This window comes from Rhinopithecus roxellana, chromosome 1, assembly GCF_007565055.1.
Source record: "Rhinopithecus roxellana isolate Shanxi Qingling chromosome 1, ASM756505v1, whole genome shotgun sequence".
Lineage (NCBI taxonomy): Eukaryota > Metazoa > Chordata > Mammalia > Primates > Cercopithecidae > Rhinopithecus > Rhinopithecus roxellana.
Window position 1 is genome coordinate 159,053,530 of NC_044549.1, and position 25,905 is coordinate 159,079,434.

At 38.2% G+C, this 25,905-nt stretch overlaps 1 protein-coding gene across 1 annotated transcript; it reads right to left on the bottom strand.

Annotated features, from left to right (window-relative positions):
* Positions 1-712: 712 nt before the first annotated feature.
* Positions 713-1,863, bottom strand: LOC104654245 (high mobility group protein B1). The gene has a single exon (XM_010353345.2). It carries the CDS (start codon positions 1,818-1,820, stop codon positions 1,173-1,175), a length of 648 nt encoding a protein of 215 aa, XP_010351647.2. The 5' UTR covers positions 1,821-1,863; the 3' UTR covers positions 713-1,172.
* Between the last annotated feature and the right edge of the window lie 24,042 nt (positions 1,864-25,905).

Genomic DNA, 25,905 nt, shown 5'->3' on the forward strand with positions numbered 1-25,905 from the left:
ATGATCCTGGAGGGAAAAAGAACCCAACTAAACACAGAGTTCCTGCTGGCTTCAGAAAAGAGGTGGGGGTCTATTTTTTACTCTCACAATTATAGATAATCTTTCCTCCCTGACAGCGGACAGGGTATGCTGGCTTGAGGTTATTAAATTAGGATCAAGCTGAAGGTGGAGTCTTGAGGCCCAGGAGGAGAGGGTACACTCTTACTTGGGAGTTCAATGCTGGCATGGCTGAGAGAGCATTTCAAGTCAGAGACTTGAGAAAGATGAAAGAAAGCAAAGCCACTGAGAGATCAGACAGTAATATCCACAGCAGGAAATACACCAGGGGAGTCTTCACACCTTTACTGGCAGAGGAGACAGGGCTTTGGTGCACAGGATTACTTTGGGTTAAGAGTTGAAAAGCACAGTCTGTATTCACAGAGACACAGACTGAGACCAACCCCAGACTGCTAACAATTGGAGCCCGTTTCCATTCTCAGACACAAAACTAACTTGTCATTTATTTGCTTTTCTCCCAGCCATGTGATAACCAATTATTACCCATTTCACAAGACTGGATAGTAACTGTAACACAAAGTTAGGGAGAACCAAAAAAAGGAACTAATAGTATTCACATGGTCTGAGCCAAATTGACAACCATTAATATCTTTCTCTCCACTCTGTTCCAAAATAATTTTGAAAAGTTTTTCACTATACCTTTCTTTTTTTTTTTTAATAAAAAAATTGTATTTACTTAGAAGCATTCAGAATGTCAACAAAACAGCTGCAACTTTTTTTTTTTTTTTGCAATTACAGAGTGGTATTCAGTTAACAGAACAACAATTATTTCGTATAAGCTGCATCAGAGACAACTGAAGATGAAAAAACTACCATCCCCATATATAACTAATTTGTGCTGTGCACCAACAAGAACCTGCTTTAAATTTCCATGCCAATTTACAACCCCCATACTGTACCAGGCAAGGTTAGTGGCTATTGAAAATACCACCAGGACAGGGCTATCTAAAGACACATTCGGTAGTGTGTTAACTATACAAAAAAAGACACTGTACAGTTTAAAAACAAATCTTACACAGCCTTACATTTCAATTTTTTTCTTTAAAAGGAGTGAGTTGTGTACAGGGGGGTTAAATGCTTTATAGACAAGAAAAAAAAACTGCGCTAGAACCAACTTATTCATCATCATCATCTTCTTCTTCATCTTCATCTTCTTCATCTTCCTCCTCCTCCTCATCCTCTTCATCTTCCTCATCTTCCTCCTCTTCCTTCTTTTTCTTGCTTTTTTCAGCCTTGACAACTCCCTTTTTTGCTGCATCAGGCTTTCCTTTAGCTCGATATGCAGCAATATCCTTTTCGTATTTTTCCTTCAGCTTCGCAGCCTTCTTTTCATAAGGCTGCTTGTCATCTGCAGCAGTGTTATTCCACATCTCTCCCAGTTTCTTCGCAACATCACCAATGGACAGGCCAGGATGTTCTCCTTTGATTTTTGGGCGATACTCAGAGCAGAACAGGAAGAAGGCCGAAGGAGGCCTCTTGGGTGCATTGGGATCCTTGAACTTCTTTTTTGTCTCCCCTTTGGGAGGGATATAGGTTTTCATTTCTCTTTCATAACGGGCCTTGTCGGCCTTTGCCATATCTTCAAATTTTCCTTTCTCTTTAGCAGACATGGTCTTCCACCTCTCTGAGCACTTCTTAGAAAACTCTGAGAAGTTGACTGAAGCATCTGGGTGCTTCTTCTTATGCTCCTCCTGACAAGTTTGCACAAAAAATGCATATGATGACATTTTGCCTCTCGGCTTCTTAGGATCTCCTTTGCCCATGTTTAGTTATTTTTCCTCAGCGAGGCACAGAGTCGCCCAGTGCCCCTTCACTATACCTTTCTAAGTCTCAGTTTTATAACCAGTAACATAGAGATCACAACGCCAATCTCACAGGTCATGTAAGGTTGAAAGATAATGAACATCAAGCACCCAGCCCTAGTGGTGGATGGCAAGGTACATTGTGCTCAATAACGCTAGCTTTGGGAAATATGTCTAGACTCTGTCTCTTGCCCTTATGACTTGATCTGACAAATCCATCCTAGAGTCTCAATCTGATGTTTTATGAATGGCAAACTCTGAAATTACAAGGCTGCTAGCAGAATCTCCTATAGGTACAATAGGGTGTGTGTCCTGCTAAATTTTTTAAACCTACTTGGGATTTCTTCATTTTTAATATGCTTTAAAAACTCATAAAAGGAAAGAGGCTTGGCTTCTCTTGATCTTTGGCCTTAGGCTGGGTTTGCAAGTTTCATAACAGATCCATCCTCCCACATCAAACATTTAGGATCTCACAGGCCACATGACATACCAGCATGGTGGTGTCAACAGCATCTCATTTTAGTTCACAGTAGGAGGAAAAGAGGTTAGATCTGAGCAAGTTCCCAGAGAGTCAGGCTTTTGGTTTCCTCTGATTGCTGAAGTTGGGAAAATCAAAGTTCAGCCAAAGCAAAGTCAATGGAAATTATGGTATCTATATTTGGTTGGGTAGTGTCACCCTAAATTTAATGTCCACCATGTACCTTAGAACATGACTCTTAATTGGAAATAAGGTCTTTGTACATGTAATTAAGTTAAGATGGGGTCATGTTAGTTTAGGGTAGGACCTAATTTAGTGATGAGGAAACAGAAACAGAGAAGGAATGTCACGTGACAACAGAAGCAGAGATGCGAGTGATGCGTCTACAAGCCAAGGAACACCAAGAGTTGCTGGCAACCGCCAGAAGCTAGGAAGAGGGAGGGAAGTTTTCTCCCCTAGAGCCTTCATGGGGAACATGTCTTTGTCAACACAGAAAATCTAGACTCCAAAACTGTGAGAGAATAAATATCTGCGAAGTCATCCACTTTTGGTAATTTCTCATAAAGAAAAATAACAACAAGGAAACTAATACACTATTTTTAGGGTCAGGTCAAACAGTTGGGAACCAGAAATCCAAAGCAGAGTTAATGAAAATATCAAGCAAATTTCAGTGGCCACTTATGATTCAAGAGGTTAGGTTAGATTTCTAACAACATCTAGAAATAGAATGCTGAGTTGAGCCTGATTCTGAGCAAAAAGTAGAGGACATCTATGCAGAAGTAGGTGAATCTAAACATTTCAGCATGAAAAAGAGAATGGGCTGTAGAAAGGGTCAAGTCCTCAGTGACTTAAAGGACTGATACTTTGAGACCCTTAGAAGAAGGCCTCTTAGAATCAGGAGTTTATTACCCTAAAGATGACTAAAACATTCCATCTGCAATGTGAAGCTGACTGATTACAAAGAAATAGTAATGATGATTGTGTAACTCTGATTATTAGGAAACAAATTGATTTACTATTCTCATGAACGTTTTGCCTTTTTATCACTTTTCTGGATGAGAAACAGCCCTTTAAAATAAAAATAGAGCTTCCCTCAACTAGTGAAGGATATAACGTGATTGAATTATTAAAAGGCAAGTGTCACCAGAGTGAGCACAGGACCAAGGGCAGTCATGTTGCACTAACACAGCTGGTGCACTAGCTGTGATTCTAATGATATATTCAGCATTCAAAACCTCCAGCTCTCTGTTCAAATATTTATAACACTTCCTGGTTGCTTTGAGGCTTTTAATAGGCCTGAATAAATCTGTAAGTATTGAAAATTTGTCATCAAATGGACTACACTGTAGATAACAAAAACTCAAGTTATATAGAGCTATACCCATTCACTTTATTTTGGCTGAAGAAAAATATTGCAGTAATCTCTTCTTAGCATCACCAGTTTAAATGAGTTTGCCTCTTCATTTAATTAATCAGGGAATCCCTCTTTAATTATGTGATAAAATCCATTGCTAAGATGATCCTTCTGACCACTCAGCAAAATGCTGGGAGAGTTGTTTCATCCTTTCTTCTTAATTCTTCAGGTGCAGTTTGCATTTTTAATTGCTTAAGACAGTAATTCAAGGTTAAAATTACAAACAGAAGACTTGGGCCCTTAAACTTTGTTCTTACACCAATAAACACCAAAGTTATCCAGGAGATAAGCAGCATGTATAATGCAGTATGTCTCAAATATTCCAAATTTTGGACCACTTTACACCACAAAAAAAAAAGTATAGTCTTAAGATTTAAGTTTTGTTGGTTGCAAAGAACAGAAAGCATGCTAAATGAAGGAGAAAAGAGAAGTATTAAAAGGATTCGGGGCCAGGCACAGTGACTCGCACATGTAATACCAGCACTTTGGGTGGCCAAGGCAGGAGGAGTGCTTGAGCCCAGGAGTTTGAGATCAGTCGAGGCAACAGAGTGAGACCCTGTCTCTACAAAAAATTATTTAAAAAAAAAAATTAGCCAGATGCGGTAGTGTATGCCTGTAGTCCCAGCTACTTGGGGGACTGTGGTAAGAGGGATCACTTGAGCCTAGAATGTCAAAGCTGCAGTGAGCTGTGATTCTGCCACTGCACTCAAGCCTGGATAGCAGAAGTAGACCATGTCTCAAAAAATAAAAATAATAAATAATAAATAATTTTAAAAGGATATTGAAGTAGTTCATAGGTTAAAAAAAGGGGGGGGGGCTAAATGCCAAGGCAGGGGCTAGATTCCTCATACTCTTTCTAGACACCTTCCTGAAGGTGATGCTGATCCATCCTCCTCTTAGCTCTTTGTGATTTAAATTCCCAAAAGACAGAATAGGATTGGAAGAGCTTGGCACAAGTTCCCTCTCCCTAGACAACTCATTGCTTCCTGGGCTGTATTTTGATTGGCCATTTCTTACCATAGCTTATGGCAAAGGGAAAATTGCATGTCTCCATAACTTGCATACAAAAGAGAAGCCATCAGAGGGATGCAGATTACTCTATGTTCAACTGTGAATTAATAACAACAATAGCTGTACAGAGTTTTTGAAAAGTTACCTCTCAGGGTGGGATACCTGAGGAAAGAAGAATGGCATCAAGACCCCTGAAAACATAACAGTAATGTTGAACCTGAAGTCCAATGAAAGTGAACATATCCCTGAGTCATGTCTGTCAGGGATTTCCCAAGCCACACTCTGTATTCTGCGTAGTCTGATGTCTGTGGTCATGCTTATGTTATATACTGAGCAATCCATGGGGACTAGAGCCAAAGCCCCTCTTACAGACTGCTGCCATATAAGTCGTATTTCTTTCTAGATGAGCTTCATACTAGACTTGGTAGGGGATACGAATTTGGCACAAACATTATTCTGAAGCTCATCTCCATTATGAATACTTAACCCTCTTTTGTATTTTGTCACTTGGATGAAAAATGCACATCAAATTTTATTAACCTCCCTCCCCTACTAAACCTATCATTCTACATCAGTGAATGCCAGTGCCATCTACTAAGTAGCATAAGCCCAAGATTTGACGTTTTCTTCACTTCCACATCCCGTCAGTCTCTATCTAGATTCTAGTTAACAGTAATCACTAACACATTTATAGCACTTAACCATATGTTAGCTACTGCTCTATGCTTGTTATAAACTAGTTTATTGCTTACTACATCTTTAGGAAGTACTACTATTATCTTAATTTCGCAGACAAGATAGCTGAGGCACAGAGAGGTTACACAGCATCCCTAGCCACAAAGCTAGTCAGTGGTATAGCTGGTATGCAGTCTGGAAACTCTGGCTGCAGAATCCATGCTTTTAACTATTGGCGTTTATGTCCTAAGTAGTTAGTGAATCTCTCCTTTTTTCTCCATCTTTTCTTTGTTCATGTCCTTACCGAACCTTACTTGAGTTGTAACTTTATTGTGGTGGTCATTATATGAATCTCCACATGTGATAAAATTTCATAAACCTATAGATATGTAAAAGCTAGTAAAATCTAAATGAAGTCTGTAGTCTAGTTAATAGCATTGTGCCAGTGTGAGTTTCCTAGTTTTTATAATACATTTTAGTTCCATAAGTTGTTATAGTTCTGTAAGTTGTTACCATTAAAGGAAGTGGTTACCATTTAAGAGTATATAGGGTTTCATTCTTTTATTTTGCTATTTCTTATGAATCTATACTTATTTCAAAATAAAACATTAAAAAATTAACCTGGGCTATTACAACAGCTTCCATGGGCGCCTTCCTGCTATTGTCTCTGTGTCCTGCCCACCAATTCTTTTCCTCATTGTAGCCAGAGGGATTTTGTTTTCTCCCTATTTTCTACTTGCAGTTCTTCCATATCCTCTATTGTCCTGAAGGATAAAGTCCACATTTCTTAACATATTCAAAGGTCTGGCCCCATTCCAGATTCCCAATCCCACCCCTTGCCACTCCCTACCTTCCATATTGTATTCCCACATGGCATTTTCAAGAGAAATACTTATTCCTCCCTGAACGTGTCACAGATTCACTGCTCTGGGACTTTGCTCCAGCTTTTCTCATGCCTGAGGAGTCTTCCCAGCACCTCCCTCTGTCAACGTTAATCCATCTTTTGAGATGGGTAGGAACTCAGCATTGCCTTCTCTGGGAATTTTCCTGTCTCCTCTTCTTCCCCACCTGAGTTGAGTTAGACCTCTCTAAGGTCCCAAAGCATCTGATGGATGTTTCTATCTTGTCATTTCCTGCGCTGCCTCATGTCCATCCGTTTAATCATCTGTTTCCTGACATTTCCCCTGAAGACTAAAATAAATCTCTCTTGCATATAAAACTTCTGCAACACAGTGGGGCCTAAATAAGTTAATGAAAAACAGTAAATGGACTTTTAGAATAACCATTTTATATCTTGTCAAAGGACTACATTCATATACCACTTACTCCAACTTTCTTTTCTTCATCACAAAACAATGAATGCATTTCTATATTGACCTCCCCAAAGCCACACTTTAATTTTTTCTTTTTAAACATTTTAAGTGATGTTTGAGAGAATTTATACATGTACAGAAATAATGTCAAATGTTATCAGTTTATGGGAAAGGAAAAGGTATACAGCATTGCTTTGAACATTCCTACAAGGAAATAAATTTTATTCATATCCAGTCTATCATTCCAGGCTGGCTGACTTTGTACCATTCCCTCTCTTACGAATGCTGCCTTTTATGCTGAATGTAGCAGACTGCTCTGAGTTCTCTCAATTTCAGTGTAAACTTAAGGTTTTAAATATTTGGAATTTTCAGTTTATTTTTTCTATGTTTAGAATTTATGGAACTATAAGATTGCTTCATCCTTCACTATGTTCTCATTCTAATCGTTTGGGTATCATATTCCACTGAATTCCTCCAGGAAAAGAAAACTTAACCAATTTGAGGTTTGCTTGCTTTTTGACACATAAGGGAAGACTTCTTGTTGGTTGGATATGACTAGAAATCACTTGCAGTCACTCATTGATGGTTTGAAATCCTTGTGTGTACACAAAGAGTAATGACTAGACCGAATAAACCCCGCCAGACATGTTTTATTCTGAAAGTTTCTCAAACCAGTTTGAGAATGTGGCCTGTTTCACAATGTTTTCTGCACAGTTAGATCACCACCTTCCATCATTTTGAAGTCCAGGTGCAGTCCGGGGAAATTCAGGACAGATGTTCTGGATGCCTTTACACTGACATAATTGACAGGTGGGTTGAGAATAGTCTCTTCAAAACTAGGATCACTCCTGGGGGAACTCTGAGATGATTTTGAGGCATTTGTTTAACACAGGAAGTAATGATTTCTTTAAAGTGGGAGGAGAACAACTTGAGGCAAAGAGCACTGGGTTGAAACTTAGAACTTGCACATTGTCATGAGTTGGCAATTTGAAATCTGCAAATGCCTTCTGGTGTTATCAAGATGTTAGAGAAAAAAGTCTATGCTCCTGCATGGGTGTGCCCTTAAAAATAAAATTCTAAGGCTAAGTCTTCTGAAAAGTCTAAAGGCAGAATTAATCATGTATTCCTACTAACTCCTGTAGTGTTGATAATAAGAACAAACTCTACTAGAGACAAGTGCTCTTCCAAGTACTTTACATGTATTGCCTCATTTAATCATCAAAGCAACCTATGAGGTAGGTACAGTATTATTATCATCCCCATTTTTCAGATAAGGAAACTGAGGCCCAGAAAGGGTAATTTGCCTGAAGTCACACAACTAGTGACAGCAGGACTAAACCTTACATTCTCTTCATTATGCCAAATTGTGCTCCAAACTATTCCCAGTTTCCTCCCTCAAAAGGAGACCATTCCATATAATCAGGCATTTGTTTTCCAGCTTTGAAAATCAAATCCTGCATTTATTTATTTTTAAAACATTCTTAATTGAAAATTTCTGGAAATCTTGGAAATTATAGTGATCTTGCCAACAGTCCTTGAGTCCAACGTATATCAGATGCTGCCATTGTTGAGCTACCAAAAGATACAGTTGTTTGAGAATTAAAGAACAATTACAGTCATTCCTTTTGGAAAGGTGAAGAGGCAAAATTTCCTCACCATATTAAGGAGAGCTACTTTATACTATGTATTATCACTGCACTGAGAAAGTTCCCATGGATTTACCTGCAAAGAGAACAAGAACTTGTTCTTTCCTTAACTTTTAAAAAGAGATCCAGACATCAAAATCAAGCTACATGTTTATCTTGGTGTCCCACCTTATCTGATTTTATTTTATGGTTTTCCCATTCGTGTCTCCCTCTTAGAAAACCACAGGGAAATAAATGTCTGGGGAGAAATTTTTCCTCTGAAATGAAAATGTGAAAGTAAAATGTATTCCTCAATCAACCTGTTGTTAGAGGGAATGGGGTAAGAAGGCAACATTTCACATATTTTTCCCAGAAATCTAGATAAATTGTGAAAACAGTTGAGTTGTCTCATGAGGGAAGTCATAAAATGCCATGATATTGAAATAAAGAAAGGACTGAGAACCACTGCGAGGGGCACACTCATTTCCCTGCACATCACTGCATGAGGCCATGTTTACAGATGCAGATAGATGGCTTCTGTTCCCAGGACGGAGTTCTGATGGCAGAGCTGTGGGTTCTGGGTGCCTGATGGGTTTCCTACAGACAACCCGGGAGATTAAAATGCCCAGTAACTAGAAAAAATAATTAATTATAAGTATGACTTTAATCAAGTTGAGATTGGCAGTGTGTGGTTTGCAAATCGGGTGGCTTTCCTTTGATGATATTATTTTGGTAATGATAAGCTAGGATATTTGACAGTGGCTGGAATTGTAATTGCAGCAAATTTCATTTGAAATCCTTTATATTTTATATTTTATATTTTATTTTATTTTATTTTGTTGGTGGTGACTTGGAAGAGTGGTATGGGATTTTGAAATTATTTATACCTTAACCAGGATTTACCAAACAGAGATGAACATGTTTTAAAAATGGCTGAGCCTTGATATAGGGTATCTGATTGTCTCGTATTGGGTGCTTTCCCTGTAAGCCTCACTAATCATATATTTTCCCAAATTATACCACACAGTCACAACCTTAAGTGAACACAGGGAAACATCATTTAAAATTTTACCTGATATTATTTTTTTACAGTTAATTTTGAAACAATTTGCTGCTAATACAGCATTATTTTTTTTTTTTTTTTTTTTTTAAGTAGAATAAATCAAAGAATTTCAGGAACAGGTCTGATAAGGAACAGAGGTAGGGAAAAATAAACTTAATTTCTGTTTCTTTGCATTTGGTTTCAGAGACATCTTATTTCAAAGGACAACTGTGAGCATATTCGTGGTATGCAAATATATACACTCAGCTCAGGAAAGTGAGAGGCAGTAGGAGGTAGGCAATTAAAGAGGCAGAATATAAATTTGACAAGTGTAGGAAATCAATACTGAGATAGAAAACTAAATAGAGTTTTGATTAATGTAATTATTTTTTGGAATCTACTTGCAAAATAACTGCCTGTGAAGCTAGGGCTGAAATATAAAATACTAGCCCCACACCATCTCCCCTGTATTTTGTGTGCTCTGATAGTTTCACATAAGCTGTGTGTGTGTGTGTGTGTGTGTGTGTGTGTGTGTGTGTGTGTGGGTGTGTGTGTGTGTGTGTGTGTGTGTGGGTGTGTGTGTGTGTGGGTGTGTGTGTGTGTGTGTGTGTGTGTGTGTGTGTGTGGGTGTGTGTGTGGGTGTGTGTGTGGGTGTGTGTGTGTGGGTGTGTGTGTGTGTGGGTGTGTGTGTGGGTGTGTGTGTGGGTGTGGGTGTGTGTGTGGGTGTGTGTGTGTGTGGGTGTGTGTGGGTGTGGGTGTGTGTGGGTGTGTGTGTGGGTGTGGGTGTGTGTGGGTGTGGGTGTGTGTGGGGGTGTGTGTGTGTGTGTGTGTGGGTGTGTGTGTGTGTGTGTGGGTGTGTGTGGGTGTGGGTGTGTGGGTGTGTGTGTATGAAATAAACTTCTTTTTTGCATGGAAAAATTAGGATATCATAAAACATATTTTCAAATAAGAGCAGTTGCAATATTTGCTGAAGTGTGAAAAGTGAAGTGGGATTTCTCTGTGTACAGCTGTATCCCTTCCTAGTTCACTCTATTTTGTCATTATTATTTCTTTATAGAATTAAGTACTCAAGAAAATATTTCAATTAAATTAGTTTGATATATTGATATATTGTAACCAATCATTTGAACTGTGTGGGGTATGACTTGATCTGTGTGGTTTACTCATATCAGTATAAGAATCCTTTTATTTTAAAATGCTCCCTATTAAAACTATCATTAAAATCAATACAGCAGCAACTGTCATTTATTAAGCATCTACTATGTACCAAAGAGTGTGCAAGGCATGATACATACCTGATTTTATTTAATCCTCACCACAAATTACTAACAAAGACACTAGCATTTCAATATTGTAGTTGAAGTTACTGAGGCTCTTAGAGGGCCCAGAGAGGTCACTGAATTAGTGGGTGACAAACTCAGAATTTAAATGAAGTTCTGTCTTAGGTCAGAGCCCATGTCTTCAACAATTTTGTAAAATTGCCTGTCAGGCTAATTAAAAGAGCATAAATGTATTAAAAATTATCAAGGCCCAACAGGAATCATTCTTATTAAACTTTTTCAATGTATTTCATATCTTGCTAAAACTGGAAGCAGAGCCATTAACTTATGTTTCCATGATTTGTGTCGTGTACAGGTGTCTATTCAAGGTGGGAGTGAAAGTTGACCCATGGCCTTTGCAATGCTGCTGCCTGGGTCCTTCCTTCTCCACACACAATGGGTGCCTTTTTCTAACACCAAGCCATCAACTGGAATGAACATGAGCGCTCACACAGTTCATCCAAATCCCTACTCTTAGTTTTAGACCTGTATTAGAATACCTCTTGCAACTCAATTTGATGTTTTAAACTGACAAACTATTTTTATAGGTCTCAGATTAGATTGTTGTCAGAAACTTTTAAAAAAGAACCCCAGCGGGCCAGGCGCAGTGGCTCACGCCTGTAATCCCAGGATTTTGGGAGGCTGAGGCGCGCGGATCACAAGGTCAGGAGATCGAGACCATCCTAGCTAACTCAGTGAAACCCCGTCTCTACTAAAAATACAAAAAATTAGCCGGGCGTGGTGGCGAGCGCCTGTAGTCCCAGCTACTCCGGAGGCTGAGGCAGGAGAATGGCGTGAACCCGGGAGGCGGCGCTTGCAGTGAGCAGAGATGGTGCCACTGCACTCCAGCCTGGGTGACAGAGCGAGACTCCGTCTCAAAAAACAAACAAACAAACAAAATTAACCCCAGCGATAACATTAGTCTGCCTTCAGCTACTCAGAAGTACTGTTGGAATTTACTGTTGCTCAATCCATGCTTTAATTTTTATTCTCACCTCCAAGGGAAGCCCAAACATGTAGGCTGCAATCCCAGGGATGAATTTTCATGGTCACACACACCACTACACCTAATTTTTCCTAGTCTAAAGACAATGTTTTTTAAATCTGCATTGCAAAGAAGCTTCTGCAATCTATCTACCGGTCTCTTGTGTTATTTGAAATGCATTGAATGTATTTGAATTTCTATTCAAATGCAATTGGAAAGTGCAATTTGAAAATACAATATGGAATGCATATTGAACTCCTTCAGTATCTGTGAATAATGACTACTCACAACTAACTTTTTAGATTATATTTAAAACAAAAACAAAAAATACTTAGGACTTACTCTAAAATATCTTAAATCCCTATACATTTCAATAAGATTTAAGCAAATTTGAAAACCAATATTTAAAGTGTTATCTCCATAGCCACAAAAATGAGTGACTTATTTTCTTCAGTTGTGGAGCACTTATCATGTGGAGCATGATAAAGAAATTAAAATTTATGCTTGGGGAAGAACAGCAAGAGAAGCTAGAGGAAGAGTTAGTGAGCACATACTGTTGCAGATCTGAGTTAGTAAGAAAATACAGTAAAAACATAGAAATTTTTTTCTGTTTTCTCCATAGCCTCTTCCTCCCTCTCCCATTTTATTATATCATTTATTCATTTGTTCTATATTCATTGAGCATCTATTGTATTTTAATCAGTAGGGATAAAGCAATAAACAAACCTCATGAAGTATACAGACTACTGGGGAGGAAACAATGAACAAATAATTAGAAAAGTATATAATTAATTATTTCAATGTTTGCTAATAAAGAAAGTATGAGATGTGTGATAGGTTATAAACTGTAGATTCATATCAGTCCTCAAATCATCAGAGGCCTCCTTCCTTCTTATCCATAAGTCTTTGGATTATTGCCAGTTAAGTTTCAGGAATTGTGTGAAAATATTATTTGTGAGTATAGAAAATTGCATATGAGGCCAGGTGCGGTGGCTCAAGCCTGTAATCCCAGCACTTTGGGAGGCTGAGACGGGTGGATCACGAGGTCAGGAGATCGAGACCATCCTGGCTAACACGGTGAAACCCCGTCTCTACTTAAAAAATACAAAAAAACTAGCCGGGCGAGGTGGCAGGCGCCTGTAGTCCCAGTTACTTGGGAGGCTGAGGCAGGAGAATGACGTAAACCCGGGAGGCGGAGCTTGCAGTGAGCTGAGATCCGGCCACTGCACTCCAGACTGGGCGACAGAGCGTGACTCTATCTCAAAAAAAAAGAAAGAAAGAAAAATAAAATTGCATATGAAAATGTAAAGCTGAAATACATTTGTAGTCATCAGATATGATCTTCATTTAAGTAAACTGTGTAAAATAAGGACAGAGAAGGGCACTGGCTAAAATTAGTAAGTATAAGTTGGGATCAAGGCTGTGCCTAGAGCATCAATACTAAAGGCAAGGAGCTCAGTGCTCAGAGCCGTGTAGAAAGATCCAACAGGCAGCAGAGACTGATAATTGCCCAGGTGAAGAAGTTTCATGGATGGTTTCCCTACTATGGCTTCATTCTGAAGCAGGCCTTACTCCTCTTATCCCCACTAGTCTAGGAAAGCTGCGGGATATGTGGGCTCACACATAGCCAACTCTATCCTTTAAGCATTTGCTTTTTTTTCAGTTCCTGTTTCTTTGACTTTATTCTCTGGGGAACTAGAGTTGGAAAGAAGGAAAAAGAGGATTGAAATAATGCAAGTGTTCCTCCTCTTTATTCTCAGTTCCTACTAACCTTGGGACAAACCTATTTATTACTAAGGGAACAACTATAAAGCTTAACTAGGGTTTTAGAAATTCAAACCTAAAACACATAGTCCTATGAAAATATGCCTCACGTGGTCTGGGAGGTCAGAATGAAATCCTATTAGGCAGAAACTTTAGAGCAAGTGAGAGTAAGCCAGGTGAAGGAGAGGAGAGCATTCCAGGCAGTGGGAATTGATTTATGAACCACTGTCTTAAGCAGTGGGAAGCATGTTGTATTTATTAGAGAAACTGAAGGAAAATGTGTCTGGAGCACAAGGTGGGTGAAGGGAGAATGACACAAGATGAGGACTTTGGAGTTAGGCAGAGGTTGAAATCTGCATGTCCTGGAGGGCAACCTTATGCAGTTGTACTACATTCTACAGTGATGAGAAGCTCTTTAGAGTTTTTATTGAAAGTGTGCAGAAGACAAAGGACTCAAGCCAACTGAAGCAAAGTAGGAGATTCATGCATCCCATTTTTATGCAAAAGAAATGTTGGCATCCAAATTAATGTTCCAGCACCCACAGCAGTTGAACTTCCTGCACACACAGCGTAGATCAACCCTGGTATCCCAGATCCCCTGTCTCTTCAGTATTCATCCACAATTCGTCGCATTCCTGGAAGAGGATTTTCAACCCGCTGACAAAATGACAAGAGGCAGTAACCCATGTTTCAAAGCCATGAATAATTGGGTGAGATATCCAGTAATTTTATCCGAAATAATGATGGTGCTTATTTTTTGTAGAACAAAATATAAAATTTAATTGGAATTTCAAAATCAGAGTCTATTTAGAGAAAGTTCTTCAACGGTTATTCCAAATCCAATTTGTAAAACATAAATTGTCATCTAGATTTAAGTGCTTTTCCATCAAAGTATATAATGAACTTGGCTGAGGTTATTTCAGGACATCAGCATGAATATAATTAATATGTGGAAATGTATTAAAAGGACCATGAGAAGAACAGAGTTAAATAATGAAAACTCATAACACAAGATGGGTTGTCAGGGCTTAGCTTAACATTCATAATATTCCTCAATTTTAAGGCAACAATGTTATTGAACACAAAAACTATTTCACAGGACTCTGCCAGTTTAGATTAAAGAAATTGATAAAAATCACCCATTTGCTCATTTTCTGTAAAAGTGAATATTAACACTCTCAATACCTATTCTCAGACATACTTACGTGCCCAGGACATAGAACACCAGCAGAAGCAATGCTCAATTTGGGTATGTACTCCCAATGTGACTAGCCTGCAAATCTTTTCAATGATTCAACTTAGCAAGTGCTTTTTAAGCAAGTACTGTTAACACAGTCCTAAGCCCTGTCCTTTGTGCTGTGGGAAAACAAAAGACGCAGAAAATATTGTCCTTGCTTTCCAGGAGCTTACTATCTATTTGAACATACTGCTTGGGGAAAGTGGCCACAGTGTAGGGAAAAAAAAAAGAGTTTTGAAATTGTATCCCATCTAAACCATGATAAGAAAATTTTTAAATTAAAGACCAAAACTATATCAACAACGCTAGAACCTTGCATTTAACTAGTACTTTATCATTATTTCAGTTAGCAATTAGTTATTGAGCATTGACAGGACTTTAAATGTATTACCTCATATCTCACTAAAGTGACTCAAGTTCAATGTCATACCCAGGAAGCAGCAGCATAGAGTTAAAAGATTTCTACGCACCTCCAAAGTCTTTCTCTACCAGAGAGTGGCCATTTATTATATTGCCTGGAACCAACCATTCATTCCCTTCTTTTGAGGTAGCTGCTTCCCTCTCCAACACTGTGGTTGTGAAAGGGGTTTCCAATTCTAAAACTAGAGACCCCTGGTCACAAGTTTAGGTACGTGACCCAGCCTGAATCGGTCATTGTAACCATTCCCATTATTGTTCAGAAGTAGATATGCAACCAAACAACTACAATAATAGCCATTTCCTAAGTAATTTCTCTGAGGAGAAGGCAGGAAAGAGTTATATTTACCTAGCATGATGCAACTTCAATGCTGCCCATGGTAATGGATTTAGACAGATGGGAAAATGTGGTGGAGAGAAAGAAGCTAACATGCAGTGAGAAATACAAAGATGGAGATGAGAGGAAAGGAAAGAAAGGTGGAAGGAGGGGTAGAAGAGTGGAAGAAAGAGTGTCAGCAAACCAACAGTGTATATATCCATTGGAACTAGTTGTTTATGGGACTAATTCTTTCTACTCCTCATGATTTGCTTATAGGAATTAATGCATTCCTATTTTTGCCTAAACTAATTTAACTTGCACTTCCTAGTTCATATACTGTTGGGAATCAGTATGTAAAATGGACAGCCACTGGAGCCCCCAGACTGGGTTTGAATCCTGACCTAAGTATTTATTAGCTGATTAACCTTGGAGAATGACATAACTTCTTGGAACCTCGTTTTTTCTCATCTGTAAAATGGTGTTAAAGTGTTTCTGTCCAGCATTATTGAAAGAATTACACAATGTAATGCACACAATATAGTTGATAAAGTTCCCAACAGTAAAAATAAAAAGAATACAAGTGATCTCTTTCTTTCTTTACCACCCTAGTGCCTTTTCTTTTTTCTGTGCCCCCCAGTGCTTTCCACCACCCTTTCAACTGGCATTTTTGAGAAACGTTTGTTCAGCTAGAGCTTGCAGAGTGGCTTTTGAAGTTTCTCTTCTGAGGAAGACGTGATCTGAGCAGTAGCATGGCCTTGTTTCTCCGCTCCTGGTTGTGGTTGTGTTTATAAGTCTACCTGACTATTTTGACATCTGGCAGGTGCCACTGATTCCCCCCCTCCCCATTTAAAAAGGTCATTTAGTCAAAGACAGTGCTAGAAGTTCGTTTAAAGGGTGTGATGTATTGGTCATATCGCAGCCAGTAAGAAATGCTTTGTAGGTTATCCACATCTTTTGCTGTCCATTTCCATATGCAATTCTGATCACCATATTTTCCAAAGCTAAAATCTGGGATGTGGGTTGATGGTTTTTGAAACCAGGATCACCCCAGGGAGAACCAGGTCCTATAACTGATTTACCTGATTTTGAGGCTTTGAAGGCTTGTTTGAGACCCATTACAGAGAACTTGGTACTAGAACGTGGATTCACAGTCCAGCTTACTATTGATATACGCCTGAGCACCCTTTAGGGTGAGGCGCCTCCTCCTGCCTGCTGTCCTGTCCCTCATTAGTTAGAAGACTTGAATTTGGCAGGAGACGGGAGCCCTTTGTCCACGAGACAAGAGGGTCCATACTTGCTTTCGACTGACCTCCTATCAAGATTTCAGACTTGCAGTGCGGCCACCTGGCCCTGCCCTGCTTCTTCCTTTCTCGCACAGCTTCAAAACTTCACTACTTTTATTTTAAAATAAACCGGTTGGGAGAGAAATAGCATCACCTAAGGGGGTCATGGGAGGGAGGCAGGAAGTCATGGGGATGGGGCGCGGGAATAGCTCTTTCCCAGGGCTCAGGGTCCTGTTCTCTCTGGCCTCTTCCTAGAGGGCCGGTTAACAGGGCACAGTGAGTGCTCATTTGGAAAGCGGGTGTGTGAGCCGAATGCCTGTGCGGCCACGCACTCAGCACAGGAGCCACTGTGCCTGGCTGCCCTCTCAAAGGAGCAAGGAGCTACTTCCCGTGTGGCTCAGACATCATGTGGGCTCATCAGCCCCAGCGTCTGTGCCGGCTCCAGGTGCCTGCCTCTGGGTGTGTGTGTGGGAGAGTTTGCTCCCTGGCCTCACCTTGGGGAGGACCCTGGTGCCGCGTGCTGGGGCCTTTGCCGCTGGTCAGCCTCCGCAGGCGGGAGTCTTTGTACTGAGCAACTATGCATTGTCATCGTCGGGTTCGAGGCTTGCTGTGGCTCCTTGGTCACTGGGAATTCCTTGTGTGCATGTGCTGGATGCATGCTTTGGAGTCCCAGCTGCCCCACACCCGCACAGGTAACCCCTTCCCATCCAAAGCCATTGGTGGAGCTTCTATAGAAGCCAAAGCCCAAGGCAGAATCCAAGAGTCCAAGACCATTTCCCCAGAGCTCATTTTTCTTTTCTGTAGGAACTTTATATTTTATTTTATTTTGTTTTGTTTTATTATTATTTTTTTTAACTAGCACCTACCATGCTTCCAAAAATGAAGGTCATGCTTCATTTTTCCTGGGTCACTACACTGAAGTATTACAGTTGTACAGTTCTCAGTCTGGCCTTGTCTTGCTTGGATAACACTTTGTATTTTGTACGGCATAGATTCCATATTGTAATGATGTTCTATGCAAAAAGAAAAAAAAAGTGAATGAAATTGTAAATGTGATTGTTTTCACATGTATGCATGTTTAGTGATGTTTACATTTTGAAATACAATTTATGATTTGTTATCAAAAAAAGAAGACGTTTCTGTTCCGGTGGTAGCAGCCTAGCTTTGCTTAATGCAAACCAAAAGCAGCAGTGGTCAGTTGTACATCTAAAACCACACCACAGTATTTCCCCCACTTTGTATTTCCTGTTTGCCTCTATTCTCTGATGATCCACGAAAATTTCACAGGAAACTCAACCAGGGAAGCAAACTGAGCATAAGAAATATTTCTGACGATAGAAATGAACTACAACATAACATAAAGTTGAAAGAAGCCCTAGAGAAAATATTGACAACCGAATTATTTTACAACTGAAGAAGAAAGGGCAAGAAATAAGGGGAAAAGTATTGAGCTGAAACCGGATGTATATTTCTTCATTTAAATTATGATTACCGTTAGAAGTAAATATTATTTCCAAATTTGGTAGGTAAGGAAACTGAAGGTCAGAGAAGTTTAAGTAATCTGCCCGAGAATATATGGTTATAAATGCAAGAAGTGGCAGTGTGACTTTCTCCAGAGACCATATCCTTCCACCGCAGAGAGCATTTACTCCCAGTTATTGAGCATTGACAGTACTTTAAATGTATTACCTCATATCTTACTACAGTGACTAAAGTTCAATGTCACACTCAGGAAGCAGCAGCATAGAGTTCAAACATTTCTACCCACCTCCAAAGTCTTTCCCTACCAGGGAGTGGCCATTTATTGTCTTGTCTGGTTCTAGTCATTCATTCCCTTATTTTGGGGTAGCTGCTTCCTGGGTGTGAGAAACATCAGTAACAAATCAGGTGAAAAGTAGGAGTAAACCAGCATTAGTGATAAGTCTTGGGAAAAGAGATTATGCTAACAAAAGGGCTTCTTGAGAAGAAAAGAATTTTCAGGATAAGAATGAAATCTGAAATTGCATTTGAAATAAATTCCTTAGTAAAAGAGTTGAATTCTAGTTATATTGCCTTCCCCTGCATTTTAACACCATAATTTTATAAAATAAGGTCTGGTGAAGTTTAAGAAACTCCAGTCTTTCCATCTTGCTTTTAAAGCCTACAGAATTCTGGCTGGATCTTTCAAAGGAGCCAAATGAGATGTTGGCACATGGAAAATGTAGTGCCTCCTAGAAGTGGGAAAGGTCTGTTCTAATTTCACTTTCTGAGTCATGCAGTCACTTTCCAATTTAGCTTTTTTTTTTTTTTTTTAAATCAGTGGTGTCCTATTGTAACATCAACACCTGTGAAAAGAATTCATTCATGCTGGCAATTAGAGTGGAAGTTTGGGGAAGTTGGGATTTTTAAAAGAAAAGAACTAGAATTTAGTTTTTTAGTCTTTTCTTTTTCTTCTTTATCTCTTCCTCTCCTCTCTCTCTCCCTCTCCCCACCCCACCTTCTCTTCACCAGTTCCATCGCCCCACCACACACACACTCTCTCATGTTTTTCTATCAACAACTAACAAGTTTGGTTTTACAAATTGCTCAACAAACGCATCTCAGTATTTTTCTTGGAATCCAATTTTCAACTTCTTACTGTTTGTGGATAGTTATTTTTTCCATATGTAAACCTGTAATTAAAATTATGCACTTATCCGAAGCCAAAATTTCATCTTGCATTGCAAATTGAAATGACCTATCCATTTATTTAATCTTGTTAAAGCAACTATAATCATCGTTATTTAGATGCTTTTAGAACATAGCATTTTATTTATGTATTTTTGAAACAACCTTTTTTTTTTTTAATTGGCATAGTGCTTTAGAAGCTTATGCTCAGAAGTCAGCTTTTTCTGGGCTCAAATTCTAACCTTCCAACATCCAGCCATGAGTTCTTAGGCAAATTATTTAATTGCCTTAATCATTAGTTTCCCTCATCTGTAAATCAAGATTATATAATATCTATGTAATAGACTATTGGGAGAGTTAAATGAGGCTATAAACAGACAACACATGGCAAAATGGCTGGAATATAGAATATATTCAGTAAGTTAGCTGTCGTCCAGCATTTTCTTCTCTGCCACCATTATAGTGTGGGATATTGATAAAAGAGATTTATAAAATAAAAGAATGATATATACTGTCTCAGTTTGTTCATGCTTCTATAACAAAATGCCTGAGACAGTAATTTATAAACAACAGAAATCTATTTCTCACAGTTCTGGAGGCTGAGAAGTCTGAGATCGAGGCATTAGCAGGTTTGCTGTGTGGTGAGTGCTAGTCTCTGCTTCAGGATGGCACCCTGTTGCTGCAGCCACACATGGTGGAAGGTGGAAGGGCTAAAAAAGGGGTAAATTTTGGGTGAAGCTTCTTTTATAGGGCATTAATACCTTTCAAGAGGGCAGAACCCCCATGACTTAATCACCTTCTAAAGGTTTCACCTCTTAATACTATCCCATTGGTGATTAAGTTTCAGCATGAAATTTAGAGGGAACACAGTCAAACCAGAGCATATACAATTCATACTAAGAAAAATTTTCCAATATTGGCTCTTCCAATAATTTAAAACAATCACAGGAATCTGTGCCACTGTAGAAAGCTGCAAATAGGGCTGTAAATGAGCACCAAGTACTTCTGATCTAACTGATGTCACAGTGAAGATGCTGTCATGACAGAGGCATGGTTATCCTGTGGATGCACTATGCCTTTTGGAAATGGAGTATGTTAAACGATGTCATAATAGCTGAGCTGAAACATTCCCTGGATATTTGAACAGGACACATCTATGTTGTAAGTTCAACTTTGAGTCATCACTTCTTTAGCTGTTGCAGCTGGAGTAAAAATTCATGAAAACACCAACTCATTAAATTATAGGATGCAGAAAAATTTGGAAAGTATGGAAGCCTCTTTTGTAGAGCACAATGGATATAAAAGCCTTGAGTAAGACTGAGAAATTATGATCCCATTGAAGTCATTGAACATACATTTTCTGAGTATCTGCTAGATTCCGGCGGTGTGCCTGGTCCTATAGAGGCAGTGAAGCCCAAAACAGTGCCCCAGGCCTCAAAAAGTTTCAAATCGTGACTGTGGTAGAAGGAGAGATGGCCTTAAGAAAAGAGGGTATGAGTCAGATTTTGCTGCAATAAGGCTGGGCAACAAACATTCCAAAATCAGTGACTTAAAACAAGCTACATAGTATTGTAACCCAGGTTTCTCGACTCAACCAAAGTTCATCAATGCCTATTTAGACATTTTATTTTAATCTCTCTCCTTCAAATTGAAATTTAAATGCCACAGCTGCATTACACGTCTATTTACATATTATATGTATATCCACACATTAAAAAGTAAGATTTTTTTTGCCTTCTAAGTGCCAATTTTCACCCCTTTTGGGCAACATTACCCCATTAATAATGCATGATCTAACCTACCTTTGGGGGTTCAGGAAAAAGCTTCTAGAGACTTTAATACTTGGATTGCACCTGGGAGGTAGCAGGATTTTTCCAAACAAACAAGAGGGAAGTGCATTCTAACCATTAGGAATAGCAGTGGTACCAATGGGTAAAAGAACCTTCTGTACTTTGGAAATGGCCAGGGTGGTTGGATGCCAGGCTAAGGTCAGGGTGTGGTATGAGAGAAAGCTGGAGAGGTAGGCATATTATGAATCACAGCCAGGGTGAGCACCTCACCATAAAAATCAACATTTCCCAGATTTTTCTCAGCCTTTTTTGCCTGCTTATATTCTAGGCATAGAAACAACTTTGCTTCTGAGGACAACTGTATCTTACTTTAGCCTTCAAAATACTCCCACAATTGAAGGGGAGGGCTCCTTGCAGCAACAAGGCTAGCAACTGGGGTGTGAAAACTGCTATTCTCCTTCTGAATGGGTCAGCTGGGAAATCAAGGGAAATGAATCATTGAAAACAGCTGTGTGGGTTGACCATGGCTTGGCAGTTGGCCATTGTTTGCCAGTAAAAGTAGCAGCAGAAATCAACCTGTATTGAATGCTACCCGTACATTTGACTCAACCAATTTCTTAGAAGCTAATTTAAAGATTCTTCCCAAATTTACTATTAACAAAAAAGCCTGTACCATGGTAAGAAATATTTGGATTGCCTATCAGTTTGCAGTATTTATGTCAACTCCTGTATGTTCCACTTTGGCAGCTTTAGCAAGTAAAAACAAAATAAAAATGATGCCATGAAGTAAAACACACATTCTCTTCTGCCAAATTTTTAGTATGTTCCTAATTTCTAAACTAAAAATTTGGTCACTATGATGTGACTAACATGAACCTCCCTAGGAATGGAAAGTAAGTAAATTTGAAACTAGGACTGTTTTAAAAAATGTGAACATAAAATCACCACATTTTAGGCCAATTTTGGACTTAGTAAAAACAATCATGTTGTGAAATACTAAAATAATTCCCTGACCTACAACTAATTAGTTTACTTCAGATTTCACTGAGACATTTTAACCTCAACAAACAGCAAAAATCCTTCTTTCAACTGAGTATTTGCAAAATTAAATTCCAGAACCCATCTTTAAGTTTAGCTCCCATAACCCAATATGGGTTAGATATGTGATATGCTCAAATTGTCCATATTTTTGCCACATGTGGAGAAACAGGAAGTCCAGAACAGTCAAATGCAGGCCCTTATGCAGACATAATGTAATTGTGTTCAGACAGGATATTCATTCTTCTGGGTTTTATTAGGTGCACTCTGATTAATTAAAGAATGACAGACGTCATTGCTGAATTCTTTGTCCTTCGAGTTAAGGCATCATTTTCAGGGCAAGATACCATCTTAATGAAAATGATCGATTATTACCATGTTATACAGAGACAAATAATAAAAATCAAGTTAAACAGGAAGAAATGAGCCTAGCTATAAATCACAGGTGAAACTAAGCCCAGCCTAATTTGCAATGCAGAAGTTTCTCTGTTTCAGGTGTTCTACTCTGGTAGTGGCTCCGGCTTTCCCATTATAGGCACCCTCTCCACCACCACCAGCCTTCTTATGGTGTCAGCACTGGAGCTTTCTTCTCTTGATTATCAGTGTTCTGTGACACTGAGAACCTTCCATTCAGCCGGAGGTCAGGTAACTTTGAGTCTTCATCAGCTTGCTGGAGACACTGAATGCAAGGAAGATACTTTTCAAAGAGAACACAGAATCATGGGACTGGAGAGGTAGGCTGATCTATATCCCTGTTCTTTCCCTCAGGAGAGATGAAGTCACATAGTGACTGCATTGAATAAAGAATAACTTCAATACCTACTGAATTCTGAAAATTAAGAGATCTGCTCTGTATTGTACCATTTTTTCATGTAGGATTTCTTTTTTCTTGGCTCATTTTTATCAAGAGCAGAGATGAATTATGAAGAAGCTAATGATGCATTTTTAAACTTTAAGACACTTCCAAAGCCAGGGGAAGAGCCGTAGCTATGTCTTCATAGTCATATCTTTGTAAAATTTCAAAAGTACTATCTTTTAACTACAAGTGAATCACTTTCTCTTTCTACTCTGACACCCCTCCATTATATTGTCCCTCATATCAAGTGTCCCCAGAGTAGCCACAGAGATTTTTGAGTTTCAGCTAAGAGGAAGTTTGGTAAAGCATCGATATAGCTGCTGAACATAGTTGTGTATATTTATTGTTAGTTGTCCCATTTTAAGAATGACTTTAGAAATCCTTCCCCCAGTTGAACCATGGGATACAGCCCAACTAATGCTTCCGTGGAGTAATCACAGAAGACTTGGGAAGGACCTTGAACCACAGGCACTCAGATAAAATATGTACATATTGCTGCCCCACAGAAACTGAGATAATTAATGTTTGTTGTCTTGAGGAGCTAAGTTTTAGAGTAGTTTGTTATATGCCAACATATAATTAATATATTGGGGAAGAGAAACAATAATTTAATCATCTTGTTAAATTCTTCCTCTCAGAAAATATGAAAGATGTAATATCTTGCATAATGAAATATCATTTTATAATAAGGTTGAAAGTCCATTTCCTTATTTCTTTTTATGTTCCACTAAGTGGTTCTAGGGCTACTCATGAGTTCACATAATTTTCACAATGATTGTCCTTAGTGGTTGAGAAACAATTGATAATACAAAATAATTCATATTAATATTATTCTAAAATCTGTATGTAGGTAAGTTTAGATAAAACCTATATGAAATATGTAAGCTTTATTTATTGAAATCTAGACAGATATTAAAAACTAAAATTATGGATAATTTTATTTTAGAAAACTATTTTAAAATATTTAGTTACATTTTCAATATGTTTAAAATTCAGCTTTAAATAAATTTCAGTGTCAAATATTGATATTCACTAATTATAGTTGCCTTTTACTTTTTAACTTATGTAAATTCAAGTATTTTAGAATAAAATATTTTAAGTATATGTCAAAAAATTTTATTTTTAAATATTTTACATTAATTTTAATTTACTTTTTTGATTTAAAAATACTAAATTTGTTTAATATTACATATATTTTAATTTCTGGTCCCTTAGATGATCACAACAAAATTATGTCAAAGATTATTTACATGGAGATTTTTCTGAAATGAACAAAATATAATGCATTTTATAAAATAAACACATAAAAAGTTATTAATAATGTATCTCTCTGTTTGTCGTCAAACATGGCTGGCCACAAAACATTTAGAAACACATATTGATAATGAAATTTAATAATGTTTGATATTGTGTGTCATATAAAAGCTATAACTTTATACATAATTTTCAAGTTTGTCATTATGAAGATGTATTTCAGGAAGATGTAATATATTTTAATTAACAGCTTGTTATTTTAATTTATGATTTTAAAATATTAACATTTACAGTATGTGGTCCCCATTAGTATTCTTGCCCACACACTTACAGATATTAGGGGCAGGTGTGCCTTTCTTGACAATTCCATTGTAAAATTTCAACATCACTCACACCCTCTGTATCATCTTCCTCTTCCCAGATTTACTTTTCTTTAAAGTTCTTATCAATATTTCACAAGATATACATTTTGCTTTTTAATTTACTGCCTTATTTTCTTTACTAAAATGTAAGCTTAATAACATAGCAGAGATTTTTGGACTTTTCATTCACTGCTATATTCTCAGGGCCTAAAACAAAATACGGCGCATGCTTGAAAACAAAACATGGCACATGCTTTATATGCTTAATACATTCATTTATTCATTCATTCTTCAATCAAAAAAAAGTTTATTAAGTACCTTCTATGCTCCAAACACTGTTGAAATCTATTAATTGGTACTTAAAAAGTAAAGCTAGAAAAGGAAATAGGACTATTTTTAATTGGAGAAAGAAATTAATGAGGTGATCTCACCCCATATCTATGCAGGTTTTTTAAAGGCTTGTAGAAGAGTACAAGCCACCAACCACTCCCACCTCCCACCAGGGGATTCCATTCAACCACTGCTATCAACCCACAAATCACATTATTTCTTTGTCAGCCATTCTGGAATACAAGAAGTGACTCACAAATTCTTTAATCCCTGCTGGCAACAAGGTTGTCTCGGAGTCTGCATATTTAGATGTTGCCTCAGGAATCATCCTAGAATAAATTTGGATGTGAATCAGTGTTAAAAAGTGTGTCTCATTGTGTCAGAACTACAAAGGCTTTTATGGTTTTAAAATCTTTTTTCCCCCACAAAGGGATTTTGCACACATGCAATAGACATCAAAGGCTATTTGTAATTAAGCAAGGTCTTGAAAGGCTACTAATGTACTTTAATCTATTGGAATAAAAACTGAACTGGGCTCTGAAGCTAAGTACAGTATTATTCATCATTACCTCTTTTTACAAGCAGTGCTGTCTTTGTAAACAACAAACATAAACTAGGAATCTGAGTTCTACTTTCTGCTCTGCAACTATTAGCCATGTGACTTCGGGAAAGTTACTAGAGATTATGTATGCAAAATGACTGGCTCTATCAGTGGTAGAGAATGTTCGTGAGCCTTCAAAATTGAAATAAAATCTTCACAATTGAATCTACATACAATGTATATTGAATGTATAATATACTCAATATAGCCGGGCGCGGTGGCTCAAGCCTGTAATCCCAGCACTTTGGGAGGCCGAGATGGGCTGATCACAAGGTCAGGAGATCGAG